This window comes from Saccopteryx bilineata, chromosome 10, assembly GCF_036850765.1.
Source record: "Saccopteryx bilineata isolate mSacBil1 chromosome 10, mSacBil1_pri_phased_curated, whole genome shotgun sequence".
Classification (NCBI taxonomy): domain Eukaryota; kingdom Metazoa; phylum Chordata; class Mammalia; order Chiroptera; family Emballonuridae; genus Saccopteryx; species Saccopteryx bilineata.
Genome location: NC_089499.1, coordinates 32,904,246 through 32,926,714, shown reverse-complemented (window position 1 = coordinate 32,926,714; position 22,469 = coordinate 32,904,246). Strand labels below are relative to the sequence as shown.

Sequence of the window (22,469 nt, the reverse complement as noted above, 5' to 3'; positions counted from 1 at the left end):
GGCTAAAGGGAATTGTTTATTAGCCAATGTCAAACTAGTACCTCTCAGATTCTTTGACAGGGAGCCAGGAGATTAATGTATTTAGCTTGTCCTTTTGTAACACTCTTGCTTGCCAGGTACTTTCATAACATTTATTTCTCTCTGCAATCCAATGAAGTAGTGTTGGCATTCCCATTTAAAATGGTAAGAGGTGGCCCTGGCCAGGTTGCTCAGTGGATAAAGTGTCCTGGTGCACCTAGGTTGCAGGTTTGATCCCTGGTCAGAGCACATACAAGAAGCAGCCAATGAATACACAACTAAATGAAACGATGAGTTGATGCTTCTTTCTATTCCCCTCTCAATCAATGGAAAAAATAAAAATAGAAATAGGAAGAGGTGACTGTCCTAAGATCAGAAAGCAGGACAAGTCAGATCTGTGCCCATTTCCACAGATTCCAAGTCAAGCACTCTGGAAATGACTCGAGTGCCACTAGTTCCCTTACCAGTGCCAAATGCCAGCAACCCCTTTGGTTCTTCAGTGGCACCTCGGATTCTTAATTGACAGGTGCCATGATATTTCTGTGAATTTACTGTATTTCAGTGCATTAATGATCTTTGAAGCATTCTTGGTTTTTCTCTTTCTCTCACTGCTTTCCCACACCTCATCCAGTCTATCAGCAAATTTTAGGGCTTTAATTCCAGCGTGTCTTCCATGTCAATCTATTTCTGTCATCTCTGTAGCTTAATTCTATTCTAATCTTACACTAGAGCCTTTTAACTGGACTTCCTGCTTTGGCTTATGACCCTCTATGATCAGGTCTTCACGTAGCAGCCTAAACGATCCTTTAACATAAATTCCACCATGTCCCTCCCCTGGTTTATTCACCATTCAGTTACTTAGAATAAAGTCCATATTCTTACTGTGGCCGGATGTGATCTGGCATGTATACCTGCTAGACTTCATCTCACATCACTTACCTAGCTCACTGCTCTTCAGTCACACTGGCTGTGGTTCCTTAACACACCAGTGTATCTGTGACTGGGCCTCGGCCCAGCTGCTCTCTGCTCATAACGTCTGCCTGGCTGCTTTTTCCTCGTCATTCAGGTTTCATCATGACTCCTGAGAGGGACCTTTTCTGATATTCCCCCACCCACCCCACTATTCATTTCTTTTATTACACTCATTGTAATCAGTCATTGTCTTGTTAACTATCTGCTTACTATTATCTGTCACACACACTATAATAAAAGCTTCTTGAAGCCAAGGGCCTTGTGTCTGGTTCTTTATTTATTTATTTTATATATTTCTGTATTTTTATGAAGTTAGAAACCGGGAGGCAGACAGACTCCCGCATGCGCCTGACCGGGATCCACCCAGCATGCCCACCAGGGGCAATGCTCCGTTGTGGCTGGAGCCATTCTAGCTCCTGAGGTGGAGGCCATGAAGCCGTCCTCAGCACTCGGGCCCACTCTGCTCCAATGGAGCCTTGGCTGGGGGAGGGGAAGAGAGAGTCAGAGAAGGAGAGGAGGAGGGGTGGAGAAGCAGATGGTCGCTTCTCCTGTGTACCCTGGCCGGGAATTCAACCCGGGACTTCCACATGCTGGACCGATGCTCTACTGCTGAGCCAATTGGCCAGGGTTGTGTCTGGTTCTTTATGGTGTCTCTATGGCCTAAAATAGTGCCTGGCAGCCCAGTAATTGTTTAATAAGTTGAGCATACTTATTGATCAGAAACCAGTACAGGTCATTTTAATTTTTTTTTTTTTTTTTTTGAGAGAGAGAAGTATCAACTCATTGTTCTACTTAGTTGTGCCATTAATTGCTGCTCATATGTACCCTGACTGGGGCTTGAGTCAGCAACCCCTAGGGTCGAGCTGGCACCCTGGGGATTGAGCCAGCGACCTTGGTGCTCTGGAACAATGCTCTATCCACTGGGCCACTGGCCAGGGCTAGGTAGACCATTTCTGAAATTTGTTACTTAGAGTAATTTTTTTTTCTACTGCTTAAGTGGATATAAGTTTTATTTAGCATTTATGGTAATTTTCTGTTTTAGAAATAGTTATTTAAGATTTTTTTTGGTGAGATAAGGCCTATGAGGATCCAGGCACTTATGGAATATCTTGTTTGTATGGTTTTAGAAATTACCTAATATGTGTTAATATTATATAGTTAATTAAATTCAGTATATGAAAATATTAGACATATTTCAATACTTTAGAAGTCACTTTGAATTGTTTGATGAAAAAAGTACCCTTTATGTACCAGTAGGTGGCACTCTTGGTCATGATTATTATTGCAAAACTAGAGTTTAGAATTTTAAAGAGACTAGTTTTTAAAAATTAACATCTTTGTTTTCTAGTTTATTTGATCAGTAGACTGTTCAAACAGCATAGTCATTAAAAAATGTATCTTATGTTAGGACTGTTTTAGCAATAGTTGTCTTAAACACTGAGCAGAACAATGTTTTCATATTAAACTATATATCAGCTAAATTTTATTAGGGAGCTTGGCCCTAAATGACACTGCTTCATTCCAGCCACTGATCTGGTTTTTCTCAGGAGTAGCAGGAGTTAAAAACAGGCCAAGAAAGATGAAAATGAGAAGCGGTATGAGAAATAATCAGAAAAGTGGGAAAAAAGCAATCAGAAAAGTAGAAAAATTAGAAGAATTGATGGAAAAGGGAAAATTGAGAGTAGTTTTGCAGTAGGAGATAGTAGTGCTTTTTAATAGTTTTTCAAAACATTGTTCTTATATGTTCATCTCTGCCATTACAGGAACTTTTTGAGAATTTCATTATTTGGAAACACTGTCCAGGTTTCAACCGGTGTATCAGAAGGTCTCAGTATAATACCAGGACCAAAATATTGCTTATCAGTCAGCCAGCCAGCTATATACTTACTGACTCCTAAAATCGCATGGACTTCTAAAGTAAGTTTCTTTCTTTTAATGATTAACACACCATTTTTGCTTTAGCATATTTAAAGGAGAGAAACTACATTTAGTAGTCTTACATGAGGTAGAGAGGCATTATACTTTTTTTATTTACTCAAGAAAAATAGCTAGTAGCATAATTTATCCACAGTGATCCTATATCTTACTCTGGCAAGAAATAGATCTTTTACCTTACCGAAAGGTTATGAAGCAGTTGCTTTTTGATATGAATTGATTATAACTTCATAAATTACATATGACTTACATCATCACCTGATTTATTTACTTTTGTTTTCTGTATCTTCTAAAATATAAGCTCCCTAAGAAGGTCTTTGTGTTGGTAATGTCTGTATTCCCAGTGCCTGTCATGTAAGGGGCTCTTAATAAATATTTGTCACATGAAGGACTGAATTAATGAATATGGAGTAGGAACATAAGCATATCTAGCTTGAATATTTTTTAACAAAAATTTACTACAATTAGTTTATATAGTGCCTTCCAAAGAGCTTAGAAAAACAGTTTTCACATACATCTTCATTTATTCTCAAGCTTACTAAGCTAGGAAAGGACAGATGTAATAAAACATGTCAAAAGTGGCCGTCTTAGGCAAAGAAATATTTAAATATTGGCTGAGGAAAACAGAAGGAACCAAAAAAACCCAAAAAACATTAGCTGACTTTTAATCCGTGCTTTTCCTGATAGGCCAGTATTTTTTAGACTTTGAAATGTTGGGAACCTTTCTGGGGTTTGGTTTGGTTTTTAGACTTTTTATTCAAGTATAACTTAAAAACATAAAAAGTACATAAATCCTAAGAGGACAGCTTGATGATGATGATCATTATGAAGATAATTTTTAAGAGCTGTTTTAGGTTCACAGCAAAATTGAGGGGAAAGTTCAGACATGTCACATATACCCCCTGTCCCTGCACATGCATAGCCTCCCCCATTATCAACATCTCCCACTAGAGTGACAGAGTAGTGGGTGAGCCTACATTGATACATCATGATCACCCAAAGTCCATAGTGTACATTGGGGCTCACTCTTGGTGGTATATGTTCTGTGGATTTGGACAAATGTATTTGATGGTATATGTGCATCATTATGGTGTCATACGGAATATTTTTACTTCCCTGAAAATCCTTCATGGTTTGATGAATTTGTAAAAAATGAGAATACCTGTGCAATCAGTATTCAGATTAAGAAACGACAATGTCACTACTACTTCCCCAAGGGTATCTGCTAACTTGATCTCAGCTTCATACATTAATTTTGTCTGTTTCTGCAGTTTATATTACTGGACCCATAGACTGTGTGACCTTTTGAGTGGCTGCTTTAATTCTTTTCATTCAGTGTGACATTTGTAATAGTCATCTGTGTTACCTCATGTGATTGCAGTTTGTGTTCATTACTGTGAACCCGAGTTCATTTGTCTCTTGCACTTGATGTAACAAGAAATATTAAAGACTTATGTTGTGCTCTTTGGTTGGAGTACCGTTATCAGACAATTTGAAAATCTACTCTCCTGTAATACTATAAGATTAGTCATGTGAACTTGGTCAGAGATTTTGGAAACTAATTAGCAGAACTAATATTTTACGGCATCAATAATGGCATAAGTATGTGCTGTGGAGATCAGATGAATCAACTCTTAAGTAGTGGCAAAACTTTATCAGGGTGAATTATGCCCTTAATTACTTTGCCATTAGATTCGCTCATAACAGCACCCACAGAAATCTAAACTCTTCTTCATTGGCCCCTGAAATAGTCTGATGTTTCTCTACTTTTTCTTAACATTTTAATTTTCGGTTTTATGTTGGTGCAGGAGGCACCATGGCGTGTGCTGCTGTCTTGGTTCCTGGGTTGTTGCGAGGCCCTGTTGGAGCCATCTGCACCCAGACGGCTTTGTTGAGACTGACACTCGGCACCTGGCGCCACCTTACTCTAACCAGGTGAGTCCTCGGCCTCCAGTGTCGTTCGAGGTTGATTTTCAAAGAGACCTGACCTGCTGATGGTCATGGAAGGCATATCCAACTCCTGAAGACATAGCGTAATTACTGCTTAAAAGTGGGTGGCATCAGTAAATCCTTACACGTCAGTTAGATTTTCATTGACCACTTTCTAGGATCCAGAATGTTATATTGTCTTTTGGATAGTCATGATATTACAGAAGAAACCAGTTATTTCGTATGAGGATACTGTGTCATTACCTAATTTTACTCTCTGTTTCAGCACAATGAAATCCAGAAGGAAGACTGATCACTTGGAGAGAACCGCAAACGTCGTTCGACGGGAGGTTTGTATCTTTGGGCGGTGGCAGGCTTTCTAGGCTGGACAGTGGCACACGGCTCTGACTGGCTTAGGGAGAAGGCACAAGGGCGCTTTGTTTATCCCTTTGAAGGACAGGCCGGGAAAGGTTATTTTTCTGTTCAGAACTTTTCTGAACAGGACATATGACAATTGATTTGAAAGGATGACAGTGAAATACTAAAATTTTTCCCTTTAAACTTGGAAGGAATGGATTCATTTTTTGATGAAGGAAGTATAACAGCAATTGAAAGAACTGCCCTCACAGGTGTGATGTCTAGGATTATATTTTAGGGATAGAACTTCTTCTAGAGCCTACATTTTATGAATAGCTTGCTCTTTCTTTCTTTCTTTCTTTCTTTCTTTCTTTCTTTCTTTCTTTCTTTCTTTCTTTCTCCTTTCTCTCTCTCTTTCTTTCTCTTTCTTTCTTCCTTTCTTTCTGTGTTTTATTTTTTTAATACCACATCCATCTCAAAGTCCTTGTTCTTATCCCTACTTTGGAACAAGTTCTTAGTTCATCAAGGGAGAGAACTAACATCTGAGAGAGGAGGCAGGACGAGCTCTCTCTCACCTCCTGTGGGCTGACCCCCCCATAGTCACACTCTAGAACAGGGGTCCCCAAACTTTTTACACAGGGGGCCAGTTCACTGTCCCTCAGACCGTTGGAGGGCCGGACTATAAAAAAAACTATGAGGCCCTGGCCGGTTGGCTCAGCGGTAGAGCGTCGGCCTAGCGTGCGGAGGACCCGGGTTCGATTCCCGGCCAGGGCACACAGGAGAAGCGCCCATTTGCTTCTCCACCCCTCCGCCGCGCTTTCCCTCTCTGTCTCTCTCTTCCCCTCCCGCAGCCAAGGCTCCATTGGAGCAAAGAAGGCCCGGGCGCTGGGGATGGCTCTGTGGCCTCTGCCCCAGGCGCTAGAGTGGCTCTGGTCGCAACATGGCGACGCCCAGGATGGGCAGAGCGTCGCCCCTGGTGGGCGTGCCGGGTGGATCCCGGTCGGGCACATGCGGGAGTCTGTCTGACTGTCTCTCCCTGTTTCCAGCTTCAGAAAAATGAAAAAAAAAAAAAAAGAAAAAAAAAACAACAAAAAAACTATGAACAAATCCCTATGCACACTGCATATATCTTATTTTAAAGTGAAAAACAAAATGGGAACAAATACAATATGTAAAATAAAGAACAAGTAAATTTAAATCAACAAACTGACCAGTATTTCAATTGGAACTATGGGCCTGCTTTTGGCTAATGAGATGGTCAATGAGCTCCTCTCACTGACCACCAATGAAAGAGGTGCCCCTTTCGGAAGTGCGGTGGGGGCCGGATAAATGGCCTCAGGGGGCTGCATGTGTCCCACGGGCCGTAATTTGGGGACCCCTGATCTAGAACGCTAAGTCCCTGCAAAGGGGTGTCAGACAGGGCTGGGAGATCAGGGCCTTCACCCTTTACCTCAGTGAGCAACTGCGTATCTTTTAAAAATAGAAATTGGGTATTTGTTTTGCTTTTTGAGTGATTTTTTTTTTTTTTACATATTTGGGTATGTTTAGCTTACTTAGTATTGTAAGTTTAAAATCTGTTTTGTATAAGGAAGGATTTAGATAGGTCTCTAAGCGTGATCAGAATTGGATTGTTGCAGTAGTTTAATTATTTAGTAGTAATGGTAGGATACGCTTTAATGTAAAAGAGTATTGTTTAGGCCGCACTTTTAAAGCTAAATCTATTTCAGAACATTGCTTTGGGACTGACGGTGGTGTGCTTATGGGTTCAGCTTTAAGCCAATTTTTTTTTTTGAGAAGTCTGTGTAAAATTAGTTCAGCATAATAGATTTATGGATGTGTGGGAAAATACACTTTTCCCACTGACGGTAAATCTGAAAATAATACTTTTTCTTTTTTGGTTCAACACATAAAAATGCTGATTCTGTAAATGTGAGAGTTGTTAGAATTTTTTTTCATAAGCGAAACCTTGCCAGTTTTGAATAAAATGTGGCTTAACAGTCTTGGACTCTGCTCTTTTCTGTTATATTTTGAGGCAGGTAGAACTAGAGCAGAATTTGGCAGATTTTCTGTAAAGAGACAGATAATCTAAGTATTTTAGGCTTGATGGGCCAACCATGAAACTACCTTTGCAGTGTGAGTACAGCCATAGCCAACACATAAACAAATTGGTGTGGCTGGGCTCCAATAAAAAGTTCTTTATCAAAACACCCAGATAAGGTCTGTGGGTCATAGTTTGCCAACTTCTGAGTTAAAATTGTCATTTGAGAATTTTACAGGACAAAATTATTGAGACTTTTTGGGAGGATATTTTGAGCCAAGTTTGAGAAAACTACACAAAAAGTTAATGTAAACTCTATTAGAGTGATTGAAAAGTTGAGAATTTTAATGTCCAGAAGTCAGAAAATTACAGGGCTAATGTCAACCGAATATTACTTTGACGGAAGTATTGTCCAGTTGCAACTCTTCTCCTTCTGTTTCTAATTGCCCTTCTTCCCCAAACAGAATGAGAGCTGGGAGCTGGGATGAGCTGGGTAAAGCTAGGTGATGTCCTGCCTCAGCAGAGGAAGGTCATCAGGGGCTCACTCAGCCTGACCTTGGACTTGTTGACATGAACAAGTGCCTCATGTTGGGCCATGATAGAACTGCCCCACCACATGGTCTAGTCCACCACTCTTGTCTTTAATTTGTATCACAAGTGTGCTTCACAGAACTCCCATGTGCCGTTTGCTCTTCACTTCAAGGCTGTGAGACGGCCTATGGATAGGTTCACATCTACATTTTACAAAAGAGGAAGCAGAGCCCAGGAGGTAACTAGTGGCTTCTCCCAGGGTGGAGGGAAGCTGCAGCCCGAGTCTGGTTCTTAGCCAAAGGATCCTGCGCCCCTTGTAGGCAGGTAAAGAATGGGGCACTCACCCACCCAGAAGTGCCCTTTCCTTGTTAAGACATTGAGCTCCCAATGGAGAACTTATTGAAAGAGTATATCATGATGTTGGTGCTTCTTGTTTGAGGTTGTAAATGTAACCAGTATGGAGTCATGCTGATGCAGGAAACTGAGCTCTGAATTGAATGACATTTGACTGTATTGAGTTCATATTTTTTTCTTAAGGATTAAAAGAATAAGCAGTAACCTTCGAAATGTCAAGGAGATAAGGTAGAAATATTGTAATGCAGTAGGAATTGTTCAGGCAAGACTGAGTTTTCAATGGAAGGTCACTGAGTGCTTGGCCTCTGTACAGGGCTGGCCCACTGAGCAAGATATACTCTATTCATCAGTTTGATGGGAGAGTTTGGTAATTAGAAAACTTTTAAATTCCTGATTTTGATGCAATCATTTGGAAATATGCCAGACAGCAGGCTAGGTCCTGGGGTTACAGCATTGAAAAGGATAGAAAGTGGCCACAGATTCTAGTGGGACTAGGATCAGAAGAAACTGATTTTATGCATCTAATTGATTTTGGAAAAACCACTAATCTTTTTTAATTGTACGAGTTTGCTTCTTTTAGAAGCCTGTGCCTTATCCTACAGGCGCAGGCTGTAGTTGTATTGTTATCTTTTGTTTACAAAGCATTTAATTATACAGTGAGTGTTATTTGATTCTCAAAGCCACCATGGGAGGGAGGTACAGGGGTCCTCATCCCCATTTCACAGATCAGGAAATGAAGACTTCAGAGATTGAGACTGAGACCCTGCTTCCTGAGTTGCCTGTGACAGTCCTGGTGGAATTATCAGTACTACCCCCTTTCACGCTCTCAAATGCCCTGTTTTAGGTAGTAAATTACATTGTCAGCCTGAGTTTAAAAGACTTGCTTAAACTCAGATCTTTGATATCAAATTGGGTTTTTTTTCTGCTACAACAATAGAATGTGGCACTTGATTTAGACAAAGTTTAATTGAGCAAGTACAATAAGAAGATAAATTTCACATAGCCTCATCTCTCTTCCAAATCAACATATCACTTAACTGTTACTGGGTATAAGAAAGGGGCAGTTAATAGCTGGTTTAGCAGCTAATAAATTACTGGCCACCTTTGGCAGCGACCTGTAGGGATTGTGTGGTCCCAGTGCTGATTGGCAGGTGCTGATAATCTTGACTGATGGTTTTGCTGAGGACCCAGTTTGAGAAGTACGGGTTGCTTAGCTGACAGACTGGTCCCTGTCCCAGGTTTAACCCTTCCAATTTTCTGTTAGTCATCACCTGAACATTTTGGGAAGATAGTATGCTGGAGGGGCCTTCTTCAGCTTGGTGAAGAGGAGCATCTCTTTACCATGGAATGCTTCCCAATAGTGGGACACCTGATTTGCTTTGCTTATCAGATCTGTGGTTAGAGAGCCTTTAGAGATCATCCAGCCGGGGCCAGTGGTGCTTGTCATTCCAGCCTCACGACATTGTCAGCTCTGACAGCAGAGGGCGGTGGGGAGGAACCTCGGGCACCCACCCCTAGAGGTCGCTGTGGCACTTGTGGAGGGCCTGAGCGCAGTCCCTGGAGAAACTCCGGGAGGTGCAGTCTCATGGTGGTAGTAGTCAGAAGCTTATATTATTTATACGGGGGAAGGCTATGTCTGGGGCGCCAATTATCAGGGGCACGAGTCAGTTTCCGAAGCCGCCAATTATAATAGGCATTACTATAAAGAAAATTATTACAAATGCATGGGTCTGGCTCCTCAGGCTGCACAGCTCCTTCTGCTGTGAGTGGAAGCCCACAGAGAGAGCGAACCTCCTTGGGGGGGGAAGGCTCAGCCTCACAGTGCTGTGGCCGCGGTACCGTGGTGACACACCCAGGCACCCAGCACGTGTTTCATCAAGCAGAATAAACAAGTGTTAATCCCACCTCGGTGGCTGATTACCTGCCCTGCCTGTGGTGAGTCACTTTGTGAAGTAGCAGCGGTGAGGATGAGGTGATATAATGATACAAGTGTGCTCTGTCATTCTGTACAGATAAGAGCTGTGAAAAATGAGGACTTGCCTGGACTGCTACCTCTTAACTGTGCCCAGAACTTAGCTGGTCATGTCTAAAATGTATAAGAGGCAAAGTTTTTGGTGGTGGTGTTTTTTTTTTTCACCTCCCCACCCCCGTGGGAATGCAATCAAATGTGTTTTATTTTAAATTTATTCAGCAGACATGTGTTGAGTGCCTGCAGTGTGCCAGGCCTGTTCCAGGTGCAGCAGATGCGGCCGTGCATGAGGCAGGTGAAGCCCCTATTGTATGAAGAGCTTCATTCTGGTGCAGATAAACCAGCGAATGTCAGCTGTCACGTACACTGTGAAGGAAGTCAAACAGGATAATGATGGAGTAGGGGTGCTATTTTAAATGGCTCTGTCACATTTGAGCTGAAACTCGAATATGGAAAAGAGCTAGACAGGTGAACAGCATTCCTGGCAGAAGGACAGGCAAGAGCCAGGCCTTGAGGCAGGAGTGAGTGTGGCAGGTGCAGAGGAAGGCGGTAGGGCAAGAGGTAAGCAGGGCCCAGGGTGTATAAACTGCTGGGGGTTTGGGTAAGCAGTTGGGATTTTATTCTAAGGATGATGGATGGTTTGAAGCAGGCAAATGACATGGGATTTACATTTAAAAAATTTTTTTATTGAGAGAGACAGACTCCTGCATGCGCCACAATCGGGATCCACCGGGAAGCCCCTTCCAGGGCGATGCTCTGCCCATATGGGGCCACTGCTCCATTGCTCGGCAATCGAGCTATTTCAGCACCTGAGGTGAGGCCATGGAGCCATCCTCGGTACCTGGGCCAAATTGCTTGAACCATTTGAGCCATGACTGTGGGAGGAGAGGAGAGAGAGAGAGAGAGAGGAGGGGTGGAGAAGCAGATGGTTGCTTCTCCCTTGTGTTCTGACTGGGAATTGAACCCGGGACTTCCACACACCAGGCCAATGCTCTACTGCTGAGCCAACCTGCCGGTGCAGGGATTTACATTTTAAGTGGGTCATCTATTTGCTTGGTAGAGCACAGTGTGTTTGCTGTGCTTTCATGTGAGGTTGGAGGCTACTAACCTAGTCCTGGGAGAGGTGATGGTAGCTGAGAGCAGGGTGGTAGTGATGGGAACGGAGGGCAGTGGGGGCATCTGGGACAGATGCAGGGCCAGTGGGACTCACAGGTGAAGGAGCGGATGCAGGTAACGAGAGGAGGAGAGGAAACCAAGAGGTTTCTAGCTCTGGAATTGGAATACTGGGTAGAGGATGATGGCATGTGTTTGCTAACATGGAGGAGACCAAGTGTGGAGGAGAAGCAAAGAGTTCAATGTTGAAATAATCTGGGGTGGGAGGGTGGGAAGAAGACGAGTTACAGATGAAGCAACATTAGCTAGGAGTTTTATCAACTCATACTGGCTGTTGAATCTAGGGCATGGGTTCATTATACTATTTTTACTAGTTTTGTATATGTTTGAAATTTTTCATAGTGATAAAAAGGGAGAAACTTTGGGAGATAAAAGTGTACTGTGTTGGATGTGTTGTTTGAAATGGAAATTCAGATCAGCAGCTAGATGTGTGCGTTTGGAGTTCACTGCTGGAAATACAAAGTGGAGGCTGTGTAGAGAAAGGGGAGAGGGCCCAGGCCCCGGCCCTGGGGTGTCCGCATGTAGAGGTCAAGTCGAAGAAGGAAGGCCAGGAGCAGAGAGGCAGAAGGGTTGCCAGTGGGGCAAGAGGGAAGTCGGCAGGGTGTTGGTCAAGCCAGGAGGAAAGGGTTTCAGGGAGGGTGGGGCCCCCTGGCTGGATTCTGCTGAGAGGTCACTACCTGATTTAGCAAACTGGGTCACGGGTGACCAGAACGACAGGCTTGGGGACATTGCTGAGAATGAGAGCCTGACTGAACTGTGTGGGGGAGAGGATGTGAGGTAGAAAAGGGGGCGAGGGCCATAAGTCATCCTTGAAATGGGGCACTAGCTGGATTGAGGGAGAGGCTGGTTTTGTTTGTTGTATTTTGAGAAGCACCAAAGCACAGTGGTCAAGTGTTTGCCACATACTCGTGGGACCACACATTTTCTCATATATACAGTGGGAGAGTGCTTATACTTGCCTTCTATAGTTTTTGTGAAGATTGAATGAATTAATGTATGTAAAGTGCCAGCACATGGTAAACTCCATACACAGGTGTTTGCCCCTGATGTTACTTGAGGTGGCAAGCCTGCATGCTCACAGGTGATGTCGTGGCAAGGGGGAAGGAGGCGTGACGAGTGAGAAAGGGTACGTGCCCAGTAAAGGCTTGAGAAGGCAGAGACATCAGGCTAGGTGGACAGGGTAGCCTTTGGTAGGAACAAGGAAAATTCATCTGCCAGGATAGTGTTGATAGGCAGAAGCCACTTAAGTTGTACAGTTGACAGATTTTGTGCTCTTTCCTTGTCAGTAAATCACTTCGGTAAAACCAGTTATCTTTTGATCAGGTTCCTGCTCATCAGATTGGTATTCTGCCACAGTTGAAATAAAGTCTTGGGGCCTTGGTGTCCTTACATGTAAAATGACATGCTATTTTGACTAAATTTTTCTTCAATTCTGAAATTATCTGAGTCCTCTTTTGCTTCAGGTCATGGCTAATCTTGGCTTTGTCTAATTTTTTAAGCCAACAAAAGAATGAATGGGAATGAACAGAGGAAGCCAGTCAGATTTCCCAAAGAAAGACTATTTCCTGTAGAGACTTTTGTAGTAGCAATAACATGAAGATATCCTATATAAAACCAGCATGATGGAATTTCCTTTCAGATGCTGACTTCGTCAAAGCATTAAAAATGTGTGCTAGTAAAAGTTGGCAAACGTATTGTTATTTTATTGAACAGTAGAAGAGTCTGAATGTTATTTTATGGAAAACTTCATTTCCTGCCATGTGTTTTAACTTTGGATATGGCTAGTTGAGGTTTAAGTTGCGAAATCTTTTGATCCGTTAAGTATGAGAACAAGTACATAAAGTTTCTCCATCATGTTTTACTTTTTCAATCAAAGTAAAGAAGAAATGGTATGTAACAAGGGCCATGATTACAGTCCTAATCATATGAAACTAGCTTCAGGATAAAATAAAGACAGGGCCTTCAAAAAGATTTTGCTAATGTTTTTAATCCACATTGCTAGAAATCTTTAGTGTTTAGTGTTTTTGTATTCACTAACTGAAGTGTTAAGAGGAAAGCATGTCTTTTTTTTTTTTTTTTCCCCAGGGACAGAGAGAGAGTCAGAGAGAGGGACAGACAGGCAGGAACGGAGAGAGATGAGAAGCATCAATCATTAGTTTTTTGTTGCGACACCTTAGTTGTTCATTGATTGCTTTCTCATATGTGCCCTGACCGCGGGCCTTCAGCAGACCGAGTAACCCCTTGCTCGAGCCAGTGACCTTGGGTCCAAGCTGGTGAGCTTTTGCTCAAACCAGATGAGCCTGCACTCAAGCTGGCGACCTCGGGGTCTTGAACCCAGGTCCTCCACATCCCAGTCTGACGCTCTCCACTGCGCCACCGCCTGGCCAGACAAGGGAGGCATGTCTTTAAAAGTCATGAATTGTGCAAGATGTTTTATGTGACCAGTTCTAGTGTTTCTGCCCAGATTATGAGAACTAATAGCAACAGGTTTATCACTGTGTGTGTTAATACCAATAGGCATAAAGCATCCAGTAACATCCAAATGAAAATATGATTTTTTCAATAGAAACTATAGTGGTTTCTCTTCCTCATTACATTTTTATATTTAGACATTGGCAAATGATTGGTGATTCCATTTCACATAGGCTAGCATTTGATTGTAAAGCACACTCATGTTTCATGAAATTCTGTGTGCTCCCCCTCCCAGTGTTATGAAGGTTGGTTTTTCTGCCATGAGGTGACACTTTGGGATGTGTTTAAAGCTCACACGTATTGTTTTGTTCATGAATCTGACAGGTGCCAGTTAAGCTGTTATAAATGAAATAATCTAGCTCTTGGCTGTGTTTCTACAGATTATTATATTGAAAGAAAATAATGAATGTTTACAAAATAAACATTTCTTCTTTGTAAACCTAAGGAAAATGAGACTGATACTATAATGGGGAGCCCTCTGAGGATTCTGAAGAGATTTCAGAGTGAGCGTGCAGCCCACAAAGGAGAATCCTGTTCCACAGGCGACCCCGCCCGCCTGACCTCTCCCACACTCCGACTGAATATGAGTCTGGGTTTTCTGTAGTGGCTCCCCCCACCCCCAGCTACTTTTTAAATATAAAAGGCTCCTGAACATCTACTCACTTTTGTTCTAGAAACCAATTTTAAGTTAGAGTTTTCATTTATTCCACAAATATTTATGGACTCTTACTGTGTGTTGGGCCCTGTGATTGATTTAGGAAGTTGACATAAATGTAAATTCCACCCGATGCCTGATCTCAGGAGGCTTGTGGTTTGTGTGGTTGGAAAGACCTGTTCCCGAGTATTTATATTTACATTAGTATGTGCTAAGTGTGATAATAAAGATGGAAACATTTTATGGGTAGAGTTGAGAGGGTGGAGGAAAGAGGGTGAGGGTGAGGGGTTAGTCCTTGAGCAGGGCCTGGGAGGGTGGGTCGGGGGTTGATACACAGGACTGGGACAGTGTGGAGCATGTTGAACGGCCCCGGCAGGGTTTTGGGGGGTAGGCAAGTGTCAGGTACCTTTGAGGACCAGCAAGTTGTCCAGTTTGGCTGGTAAACCAGTAGCTTTTGTGTATTTGTAGTTGATGGATAGCCCTTGAAGGTTTTTGAGCTGGAGAGGAACTCAGTGAGGTCAGAACATCAGGAACGCTCATCTGTCGGCTGCTTTGAGTGACACCAGAAGGAGGCTGAGGCAGCAGCAGTTCAAGTGCCAAGAAAGATATCCTTGGCCTAGGATGGTGGTGGGTGCACAGGGCGGGAAAGGACACGAGCTAAATTCTTGGAACCTGGCTGTATTAGCCTGAAAAGTCAGAGACCGTGTGTGTGTGTGGGAGGGGGAGATAGAGTGGAGAGGGAGAAAGAGAGAGAGAGTTGGAAATGGATTTGACTTTACTGAGTCCAAAATGGGTCTGGAATTGAAATCCTGGTGATGGAAAGCAGCTGATTTACGGGACCCCCTGCAAGCATGAGGGCAGGAGAAGTCTTCTCTGCATCTCCATTGCCGGGCCTATTGTGAATGAACATGATGGATTTAATCGTACACATAAGAATTTATCATTGGGACAGGACTATCAGGTGATTGAGGGCCAAGCAGACCTGGGTTTGAATCCTGACTCTCAAGTATTCCTGAGCCATCTTGAGCTAGGTACTGAACCTTTCAGTTCCTCAACCGCAGAATGGAGGAAAATAACAGTATCTTTTGGGATATATTCTGATTATTTGTATTAGCTGAATGTATTAATGCACAGAAAACATTGAACCCCGCATCTGGTTTACATCTTGGATGAGTGCTCCTCAGACACTGGCTGTAGTGACTCACAGGGGAGTGTAGTTGTGAGCCTGGGACTGGCAGACAAGGAATGGTGAATTTGTGTGGGGTTCGTAGCTTTAGGCATGCCGAGAGTCTCCGCAGAGAGGTGGGAGAGGGAGCAGAGTGAGGCAGTGTAGAGAAAGCTCCCGTGGAGGAATGAGGAGGTGAAGGAGAAGCAGCTCCAGGAACAGGAGGGGCGGAGGGGACCTGAAGAGTTCATCAGCTATCCCAGGCGAGGATGACGGGCCAGTATGTATTATCTCATTTAATCCTCCCAACAACAGTATGACATATATGCATTTTACAGCTGGGGAGGTGGGGGCCCAGTAACATGCCCAGAGTCACATAGCTGGTAAATAGCCGGTGGAGCCAGAGGATTAAATAGCAGGAAGTCTGGCTGGTTAACAGACTTCTGTTTTGTTGCTGGATTGTTTAGGATGAGCAGATGGCATTAGATATCATGTCTGAGTAAACAGAAGGTCCTGAGAGAGAGAGATGGAACATGAAGGAAACGGAGCTGATGAAGCAGTGTTTCAGAGCAGGTGGGTGGGGGGACAAGGATCAAAGAGGCAGGTAGAGGGTCAGTAGGGGAAAAATCACCCACTCGGTGTCAGAGAGGAGGAAGAGAGGATTGGAAAAATACAGAGAAGGAGAGGCAAGGGGTTTACAGGAGCCAGAGAAAGGGGGGAAATTGTATTTTGTGGTGCTGAGGGAGACCACCATCCATCCTGAGAATTTCCGGTGGATTGTTAAGAATCGTCTCCTTTTGAGAGTTTGATTAGACCTAGTCCAGTGGGAGGAAAGGGTTGAAGGAGCGAGCATGGGGTGGGAGGTTCATTGACCTTGAACTGATTGTCAGAGCACCCTTTGGTGGAGCCATCCAAGGAGAATGACTTTATTTGGTCACCTGCTACTGACTTGATTTTGCTGTTGGAAGTGGAGTTGAACAGCAATAGGATGCTGAAGGAAGAGTCATTCCATCTTTTTTCCTCTGTTGTGAAGATGCCTCACATTTAGGGAAAAAGGAAAACCCAAAGGTAGAAGATAAAGAATGAAGAAAGTAGAGGCAGTTTGAAGGGGGCGAAGGCATGGATGGCACTTAGCTCAGACCTTTTTAGGATTTTCTAGAAACCAGATGCTCCATTTAGAACAGTGCTTCTCAAAGTGTGTTTAGTGAAGGGTTGTTTTAAGCTTGTGGACTCTTTATATTTTGTAAAATATAATAAAAACTAATTAGAAAAATTAAAGGCATAGGAGTACAAATCCAATTTGCTTGCTGTTGTTAGATTCAACAGATACATAATTTACTCTGCAGTTGCTGAAGTAAAGTTTCTAAGTGTTTGCTTTTAATTTCTGATATTTGCTTGTCACGGACTTCTTGCGGGTTCAGAACAAACCCAGGCTCATGTCTGAGTGGGTCTCACTGTTGTAGGTGGTACTCACGGAGGCTGTGGACGCCAGGCAGGTGGCACACAGGGCTTCTAGTTCTTTGAACAGTTCTCAGAGTGCCCGGCCTGGTGCATGGCCCATGCTAGACATGCATCTATGACATGTCTTGTTAAATAGTTCCTTTAGGAAATGATTTTTATATGCAATGTAAAAATTAATTCTCTCAAAAATAAGATAATTAAAATTTGTTCAGAATTAAAAAATGTGCATTACCTTGTTTGCAATTTTTATAAACCACATCTTTGTAGATTTTCATAAAACCCGAGTTGCCAGAAAGCCACAGTTTGTTCCTCACATTGTGCACACTAATCTCAGCCACAGTTCATCTTTTGACTCAAGGTCGTGTCAGCTGCTAAGGTGTGTGGAGTGGCTGAAGAGTCCCCCTCCGTGAAGAGGCTCTGCCTGCTGGTGGCTGATAGAGACTTTTCTTTTAAAGCTGGCCAGTGGTAAGTGGCTTTCCTGTTTCCTAAGTGTTGCGTGTGTTCAAGAAGGTGCCATCAGCTAGAAGGACTTATTTTCTTTCTGGAAGGGACTTCTGTGGCCAGCTGTTTCTCTGGAGGGGCTAGGTTTCTGGACTGTCTCCATCTCAGGGTGTGCCCTTGTTGGGCAGATAAGATATATTATGCTCCTTTTGTTAAAGATGACACTGCCCATGTGGAAGCCCGTCGCCCAGGTGATGATATTAGTTGCCCTTCTTACTTGGGATGGGCATGCTTATATTAATGTGTGTTGGGGGAGGGCTTTCACGCCAAAAGGTTTTAAAAGGAAGAGAGATCACGTTGTTTGGAGGGAAGAGTGATTATGTTCTAGGAGGAGCCCATGCTGGAGGAGAGCAGAGTAAGGCCACGTGGAGGAGAGGAGAAGCAGCCAAGATGGTGGAGTGCTGACAGAGAAGCCAGTTTGTGCAGAGTTTGTGCAGAGAGAAGGAGATGGGGAACAGAGGTGAATAAGGCTAGTGAGCTTAGAAACCTTTGATTCTAGGAAACTTGGATAAATCAGTAGCCTTGAGCACTGAGTGAGTAGGTTTTGGAGCCCACTGTGTGTTTTTACTTGCCCGCCTGGTGCAAGCTAGGATTAAAGGTAATGGCCCACCAGTTCTTGGCTCCATTGTTTCATTACTGTCTGTCCGAATCTAATGCGAACCTGCATGGGCCAGGCAGCTGCGAAGGTGGCCGTGTCTACTAGCTTTGCAGCCCTCCTTGGCATGGAGCATCTGCTTTCTTTCCTAGCCCCAGAGCTTACCTCGGTTTTGAGGCTGTGACCCACTCAGTAGTATATAAAAATTGCTGCCTTGACTTTTTCAGATCAAAACAAAGCAGCTAGTTTGGGTTCAGGGACCTGACAACTCTGATCATTCCGTTTTGTAGGCTGGTTGCTAATGAAATGCACTGCATGATCTAAGCTAGAGTTACATGTTGCTGGGGATTGATACACTTCAGAAATTATTGTTTTTTATGGCTGACTCAGAGTAAACACAGCAGTCTGAAAAGTCACAGAGCTGACCACCCTCCCTACTGAATTCCTACATCATTCTTCTCTGTCTGGGTTGAGTGTATTATCATTGCTGAGTTTATTATCAGGGCCCCCTGGCAGACCCAGCCCACAGCACACTCCTGAGTCTGCCCTGTTGGGCCCTGAGGGCTGACTGATCAGCGTGCTGGCCTAACGGCCTGCTCTCCTGCCCCGCTGCCTGTGAATGACCTCCCAGAGCTGCGATTCAGGTTGAATCGTAAATAAAGCAAAGCAACTTGTATTTCCTTAGGAAAGGTGTGTTTGGGTGTATGTTTCCTTTATTTAAATAAAGCATTCATTTCTAAATGAATTTCTGGCATGTCAATCTTGGTAGTGTTTCTTAGGAGTCACTTGACTAATTTTGGCAGTCCATCTGGAAATGTGGTTTTGTTAGAAGGAGGATGTGTGATAATAGCAAGTGTGATAATAGCAAGAGTTAGCAGTCTTGTGTTAATAGTTTGCCTTTGAATTTAGAACTAGAAAACAAGATGCTGATTGCAATAATTTGCGTTTGTGAAGCAATTTACTGCAATCTTTGCACATGTTCAGTGATACATATTAAGTGCATTTAAGCTGTTTGGGGGGAAGGGGTGGGCAACATTTTTACCCTTCAAAAATAGTTTAGCAGTTATTACATTGAAAAATGGAAACTTTAATTGTAATGATCTGTCTTCCCATATTTCCTTTCTGCGGAAGTGTTTGTGTCCTGTGCATAGCATTGGGATGTGCCAAGACTGCCCCTGCTCCCCGGCCCCCGTTAGAAAAAGCTGTGCGTCGGTTTATAATGTTGCTGCCGTGCTGCCTGCAAGTGTATTCGCACTGCAGACTGTAGTTACTTACCTGATGGGGAAAATGTCATCATTTTCTAGTGATATGTAGAGAAATAGGGTCCCATTGTGATCCTCGAGGTGAAATTATTCAGGGCTGGTGTTGTATCTCCCATATCAGCGAATGGATTCAGTCATGTTGCTGATGTTAGGGCCGGGTTTTTAGAAAGTGCCTGGCAGGCTCCTGCTTCAGACGGCAGATACGGGGTGGTCATCTCTAGCTGGTGAACAATATCCCTTTCCCTGCCACGTGTTCCTCGGCACTCATTCCTGGCACCTGGAACCTACTCTTTTAAAAGATTGCTCTTGCATGGCTCCAGGGACTGTGAGTTCCTTTGAATACGTGTGACTTCACGGTGACAGATGGCCCTGTGTGTAACTTGGTGGGGTCCACTCCTTGAGTGCTGCTGCTGGGATGGCTTGTGCTCTAGCCTCTCTTAGATCATCTGCTCGGTGGTACCATCACGTGGTACTTGGGAGAAGAGGATAGGGTCAGGGAGGAAGTGTGCGTGTGGCTGCTGGGCCCTTTGTGTAGTTGGGGTTATCAGAGTGGAGTGCTGCTTAGAGCTAAAGGAGAGGCTGGCGTTGGGTGTATCTCTGGGGTGGGAGATTGGGCCAGGATCTCACGTCTCTGAATTCTTGACCTTCTGATATCTGTCAAACTCTGATGGGCGCACATCAGTTCTCTGGAACTCTGGGCACATTCCAAGACGGACATCAGCATAAACACAGACCAGAGACTCCTCCAGGGCTCTTCCCAGGCTGCTCTGTGTTCTGGGCCCTCAGACGGGCTGGTTCCTGTACTAGGAAACCAGCTCCAGGAACTCAAGCAATCCAGTCCAGAGAGAAGGGGCAAAAGAGGAAACTGTCTCAAAACCACTCACATGAGCAGGCTAAACCTTTCGGGGTCTCTCCCCAGTAGGTCTAGCACTCAGCATCTAACTGCTTGGTGAGTCCTGCTCTTAGCCTTCCCAGCATTCCTCCATCCTGAGGGGAGAGACGTTGGGATTCCCTCTCTGGAGTGTGCCACCAGCAGTCCTCGTGCTGTGCTGTGTGGGAGTGCCTGGAATTGCCAGGGTCAGTGTTCCTCGTGGTGGCACTGCTGTGGGCGGGTCCATCCCCTGAGGGAGGCTGTGTCACAGTATCACACGCCTAGTGCTCTGCCAACTGCTTGGCTCATGTGTGTGCTTCTCTGCCCGCTAGCTCTGTGACATGGACAATTTCCATCTTTCTCTGGGCTTCCGTTTCTATGTCTTTAAAGAAGGAATAGTAATATTCCTGTGTCATGGGATATGTCAAGCATTTAGCACAGTGCCTAATGTTTAACTTATGAGTTTGGTTTTGTTTTTCATTATAGCTAGTGGTTCACTCAGTTAGAACATTAGTGCTGGCGAGGCCCTGGGGACAGCTCCTGCCGTGATGAGCAGCGGCCCAGGAGGAGGGTGAGCGCGCATCTCCACTGTCGCATCGCTCGTGCTGCAGGCGGCACTCGCTGCGCATGGGGCTGTGCTCAGGACACCGCCAGGGGGAGCATGGGAAGGCATTCTGGAGAGAGAACAGCATATCTCCGGCTAATACAACATATGTTTTTTGCTTGCAAGTGACTGGGCTGTTGCAAGAGAAGGAGGACACCAGGAAGAAACATTAGAGGAGCAAAGTTAGAGAAAGAGGACGCTGCCCCTGCCAGCTAGCACGGCTGCTGTGTCGTAGACAGTGTACGGCCCCCATGGCCACGGTGGGCACCCCCGACTCCGCATGGCCACGAGGAAGTGCTGCCTTCCTCAGTCTGTGTCGTAGACAGTGTACGGCCCTCGTGGCCACGGTGGGCAGCCCCGACTCCGCATGGCCACTAGGAAGTGCTGCCTTCCTCAGTCTCATGGCTCAGACTGTCTCCCCCATCGCTTGTCCACTGAGAGCGCCCTGTGTCTCTTAAGACTCCTCTGAAGTCGATGACTTCTTCCTCTGTTCTCCTCCTCACTCCCCTAGCCGCACCTGCCACTCAGATTCCTTTGAGGTAAAACAGTGGCTCTATTAGTATCTTCCTGATAAAATCAGGGTCACATATGTTGGAACTCAGAAGGAATCTGTACCAAGTATAGGGACTCCCAGACAGATCTCAAATGATGAGCATTTTCTTTCTCTGCCAAGCAGTTTTTGTTATAGCCAGTTTAATTGTATTTGTTAATTTTTCTTTCAGTAGGATGACTTTGTTGAAGGCAAGAGCCAAGACGTACTTGCAGTTTTACTTCCAGCGTGACCACAGTGCCTGTACGTGGTAGGCAGGTGCTGTCTGTGGTGTTGGCCTGAGGATCGAGAGGGGCTCTGAGTACTGTAGCTGAGGGCTGAAGAGGGCAAGGCTCTCACGGGAAAGCATCGCCCTCTGGCCATGGTTTGCGTGCCTGCTGTGTGCTGGGCGCTGGGGCTGCACCGGTGGGCAGGACAGGGCTGCCTGTGTGACAGGTGGATGTGGATATGTGTGGTTCTCTACAGAATGGGGCTGTTTCTCAGTACTTCATACACTCATGCTTCTGGAGCTGTGCTAGGTGTCTCACCTCTTGGCTTCAAGAGGGCTAATGCTGTGAATGCATTTGTGTGTGTGTTTAAAACAGTTCTTTCTTGGACAGATGTTTTATCAGATATGTATTGTGCATATTTTCTTAAATCCATTCAGATAAGGTTTTTATGTTATTTGAATTCTTCTGTAGCATTTAATGAAGGAGTCCTTTTTTCTAAAGGTGTCTTGACATCTAGAGAAGGATTTCCTTGGGATTTCCTTTCACTTACCTGCGAAAGGTCTTTAAAACATCAAGCAGCAGAGGGCGCTGTAGTTCAGGAGATGAAGCTGCCAAAGTGGCTCATTGATGTATTTATTTTTAAACATGGAAGCTGTGGAGATACTACAAATATATACCTCCTCTGTGAAAGCATCTAGCATTTTGTTAATAAATGTTAACTGTAGTCTTTTAAAGTTTGTATATTGTCTGAAATGGAAGGGAACTTGAAGTATTTATGGGAAATATTCAAGTAAATATCGGCAAAAGTAGGCTAGGGACCTTTTCTGGAGTACTGCCAGTCCAGCACT

The 22,469-nt window shown here is 44.2% G+C and overlaps 1 protein-coding gene across 2 annotated transcripts in view; it reads left to right on the top strand.

Annotated features, from left to right (window-relative positions):
• OXNAD1 (oxidoreductase NAD binding domain containing 1) overlaps window positions 1-22,469 on the top strand; it is a 44,493-nt gene that overhangs the window by 2,125 nt on the left and 19,899 nt on the right. Inside the window, exons 2-5 of one of the 2 annotated variants that reach the window (XM_066244694.1) lie at window positions 2,754-2,907; window positions 4,734-4,860; window positions 5,141-5,204; window positions 17,388-17,494. In XM_066244694.1, coding sequence (XP_066100791.1) covers window positions 4,742-4,860; window positions 5,141-5,204; window positions 17,388-17,494 — 290 coding nt within the window. In that variant the 5' untranslated portion in view covers window positions 2,754-2,907; window positions 4,734-4,741. The remainder of the gene's footprint in view (window positions 1-2,753; window positions 2,908-4,733; window positions 4,861-5,140; window positions 5,205-17,387; window positions 17,495-22,469) is intronic. The other variant, XM_066244695.1, reaches the window with a different exon arrangement.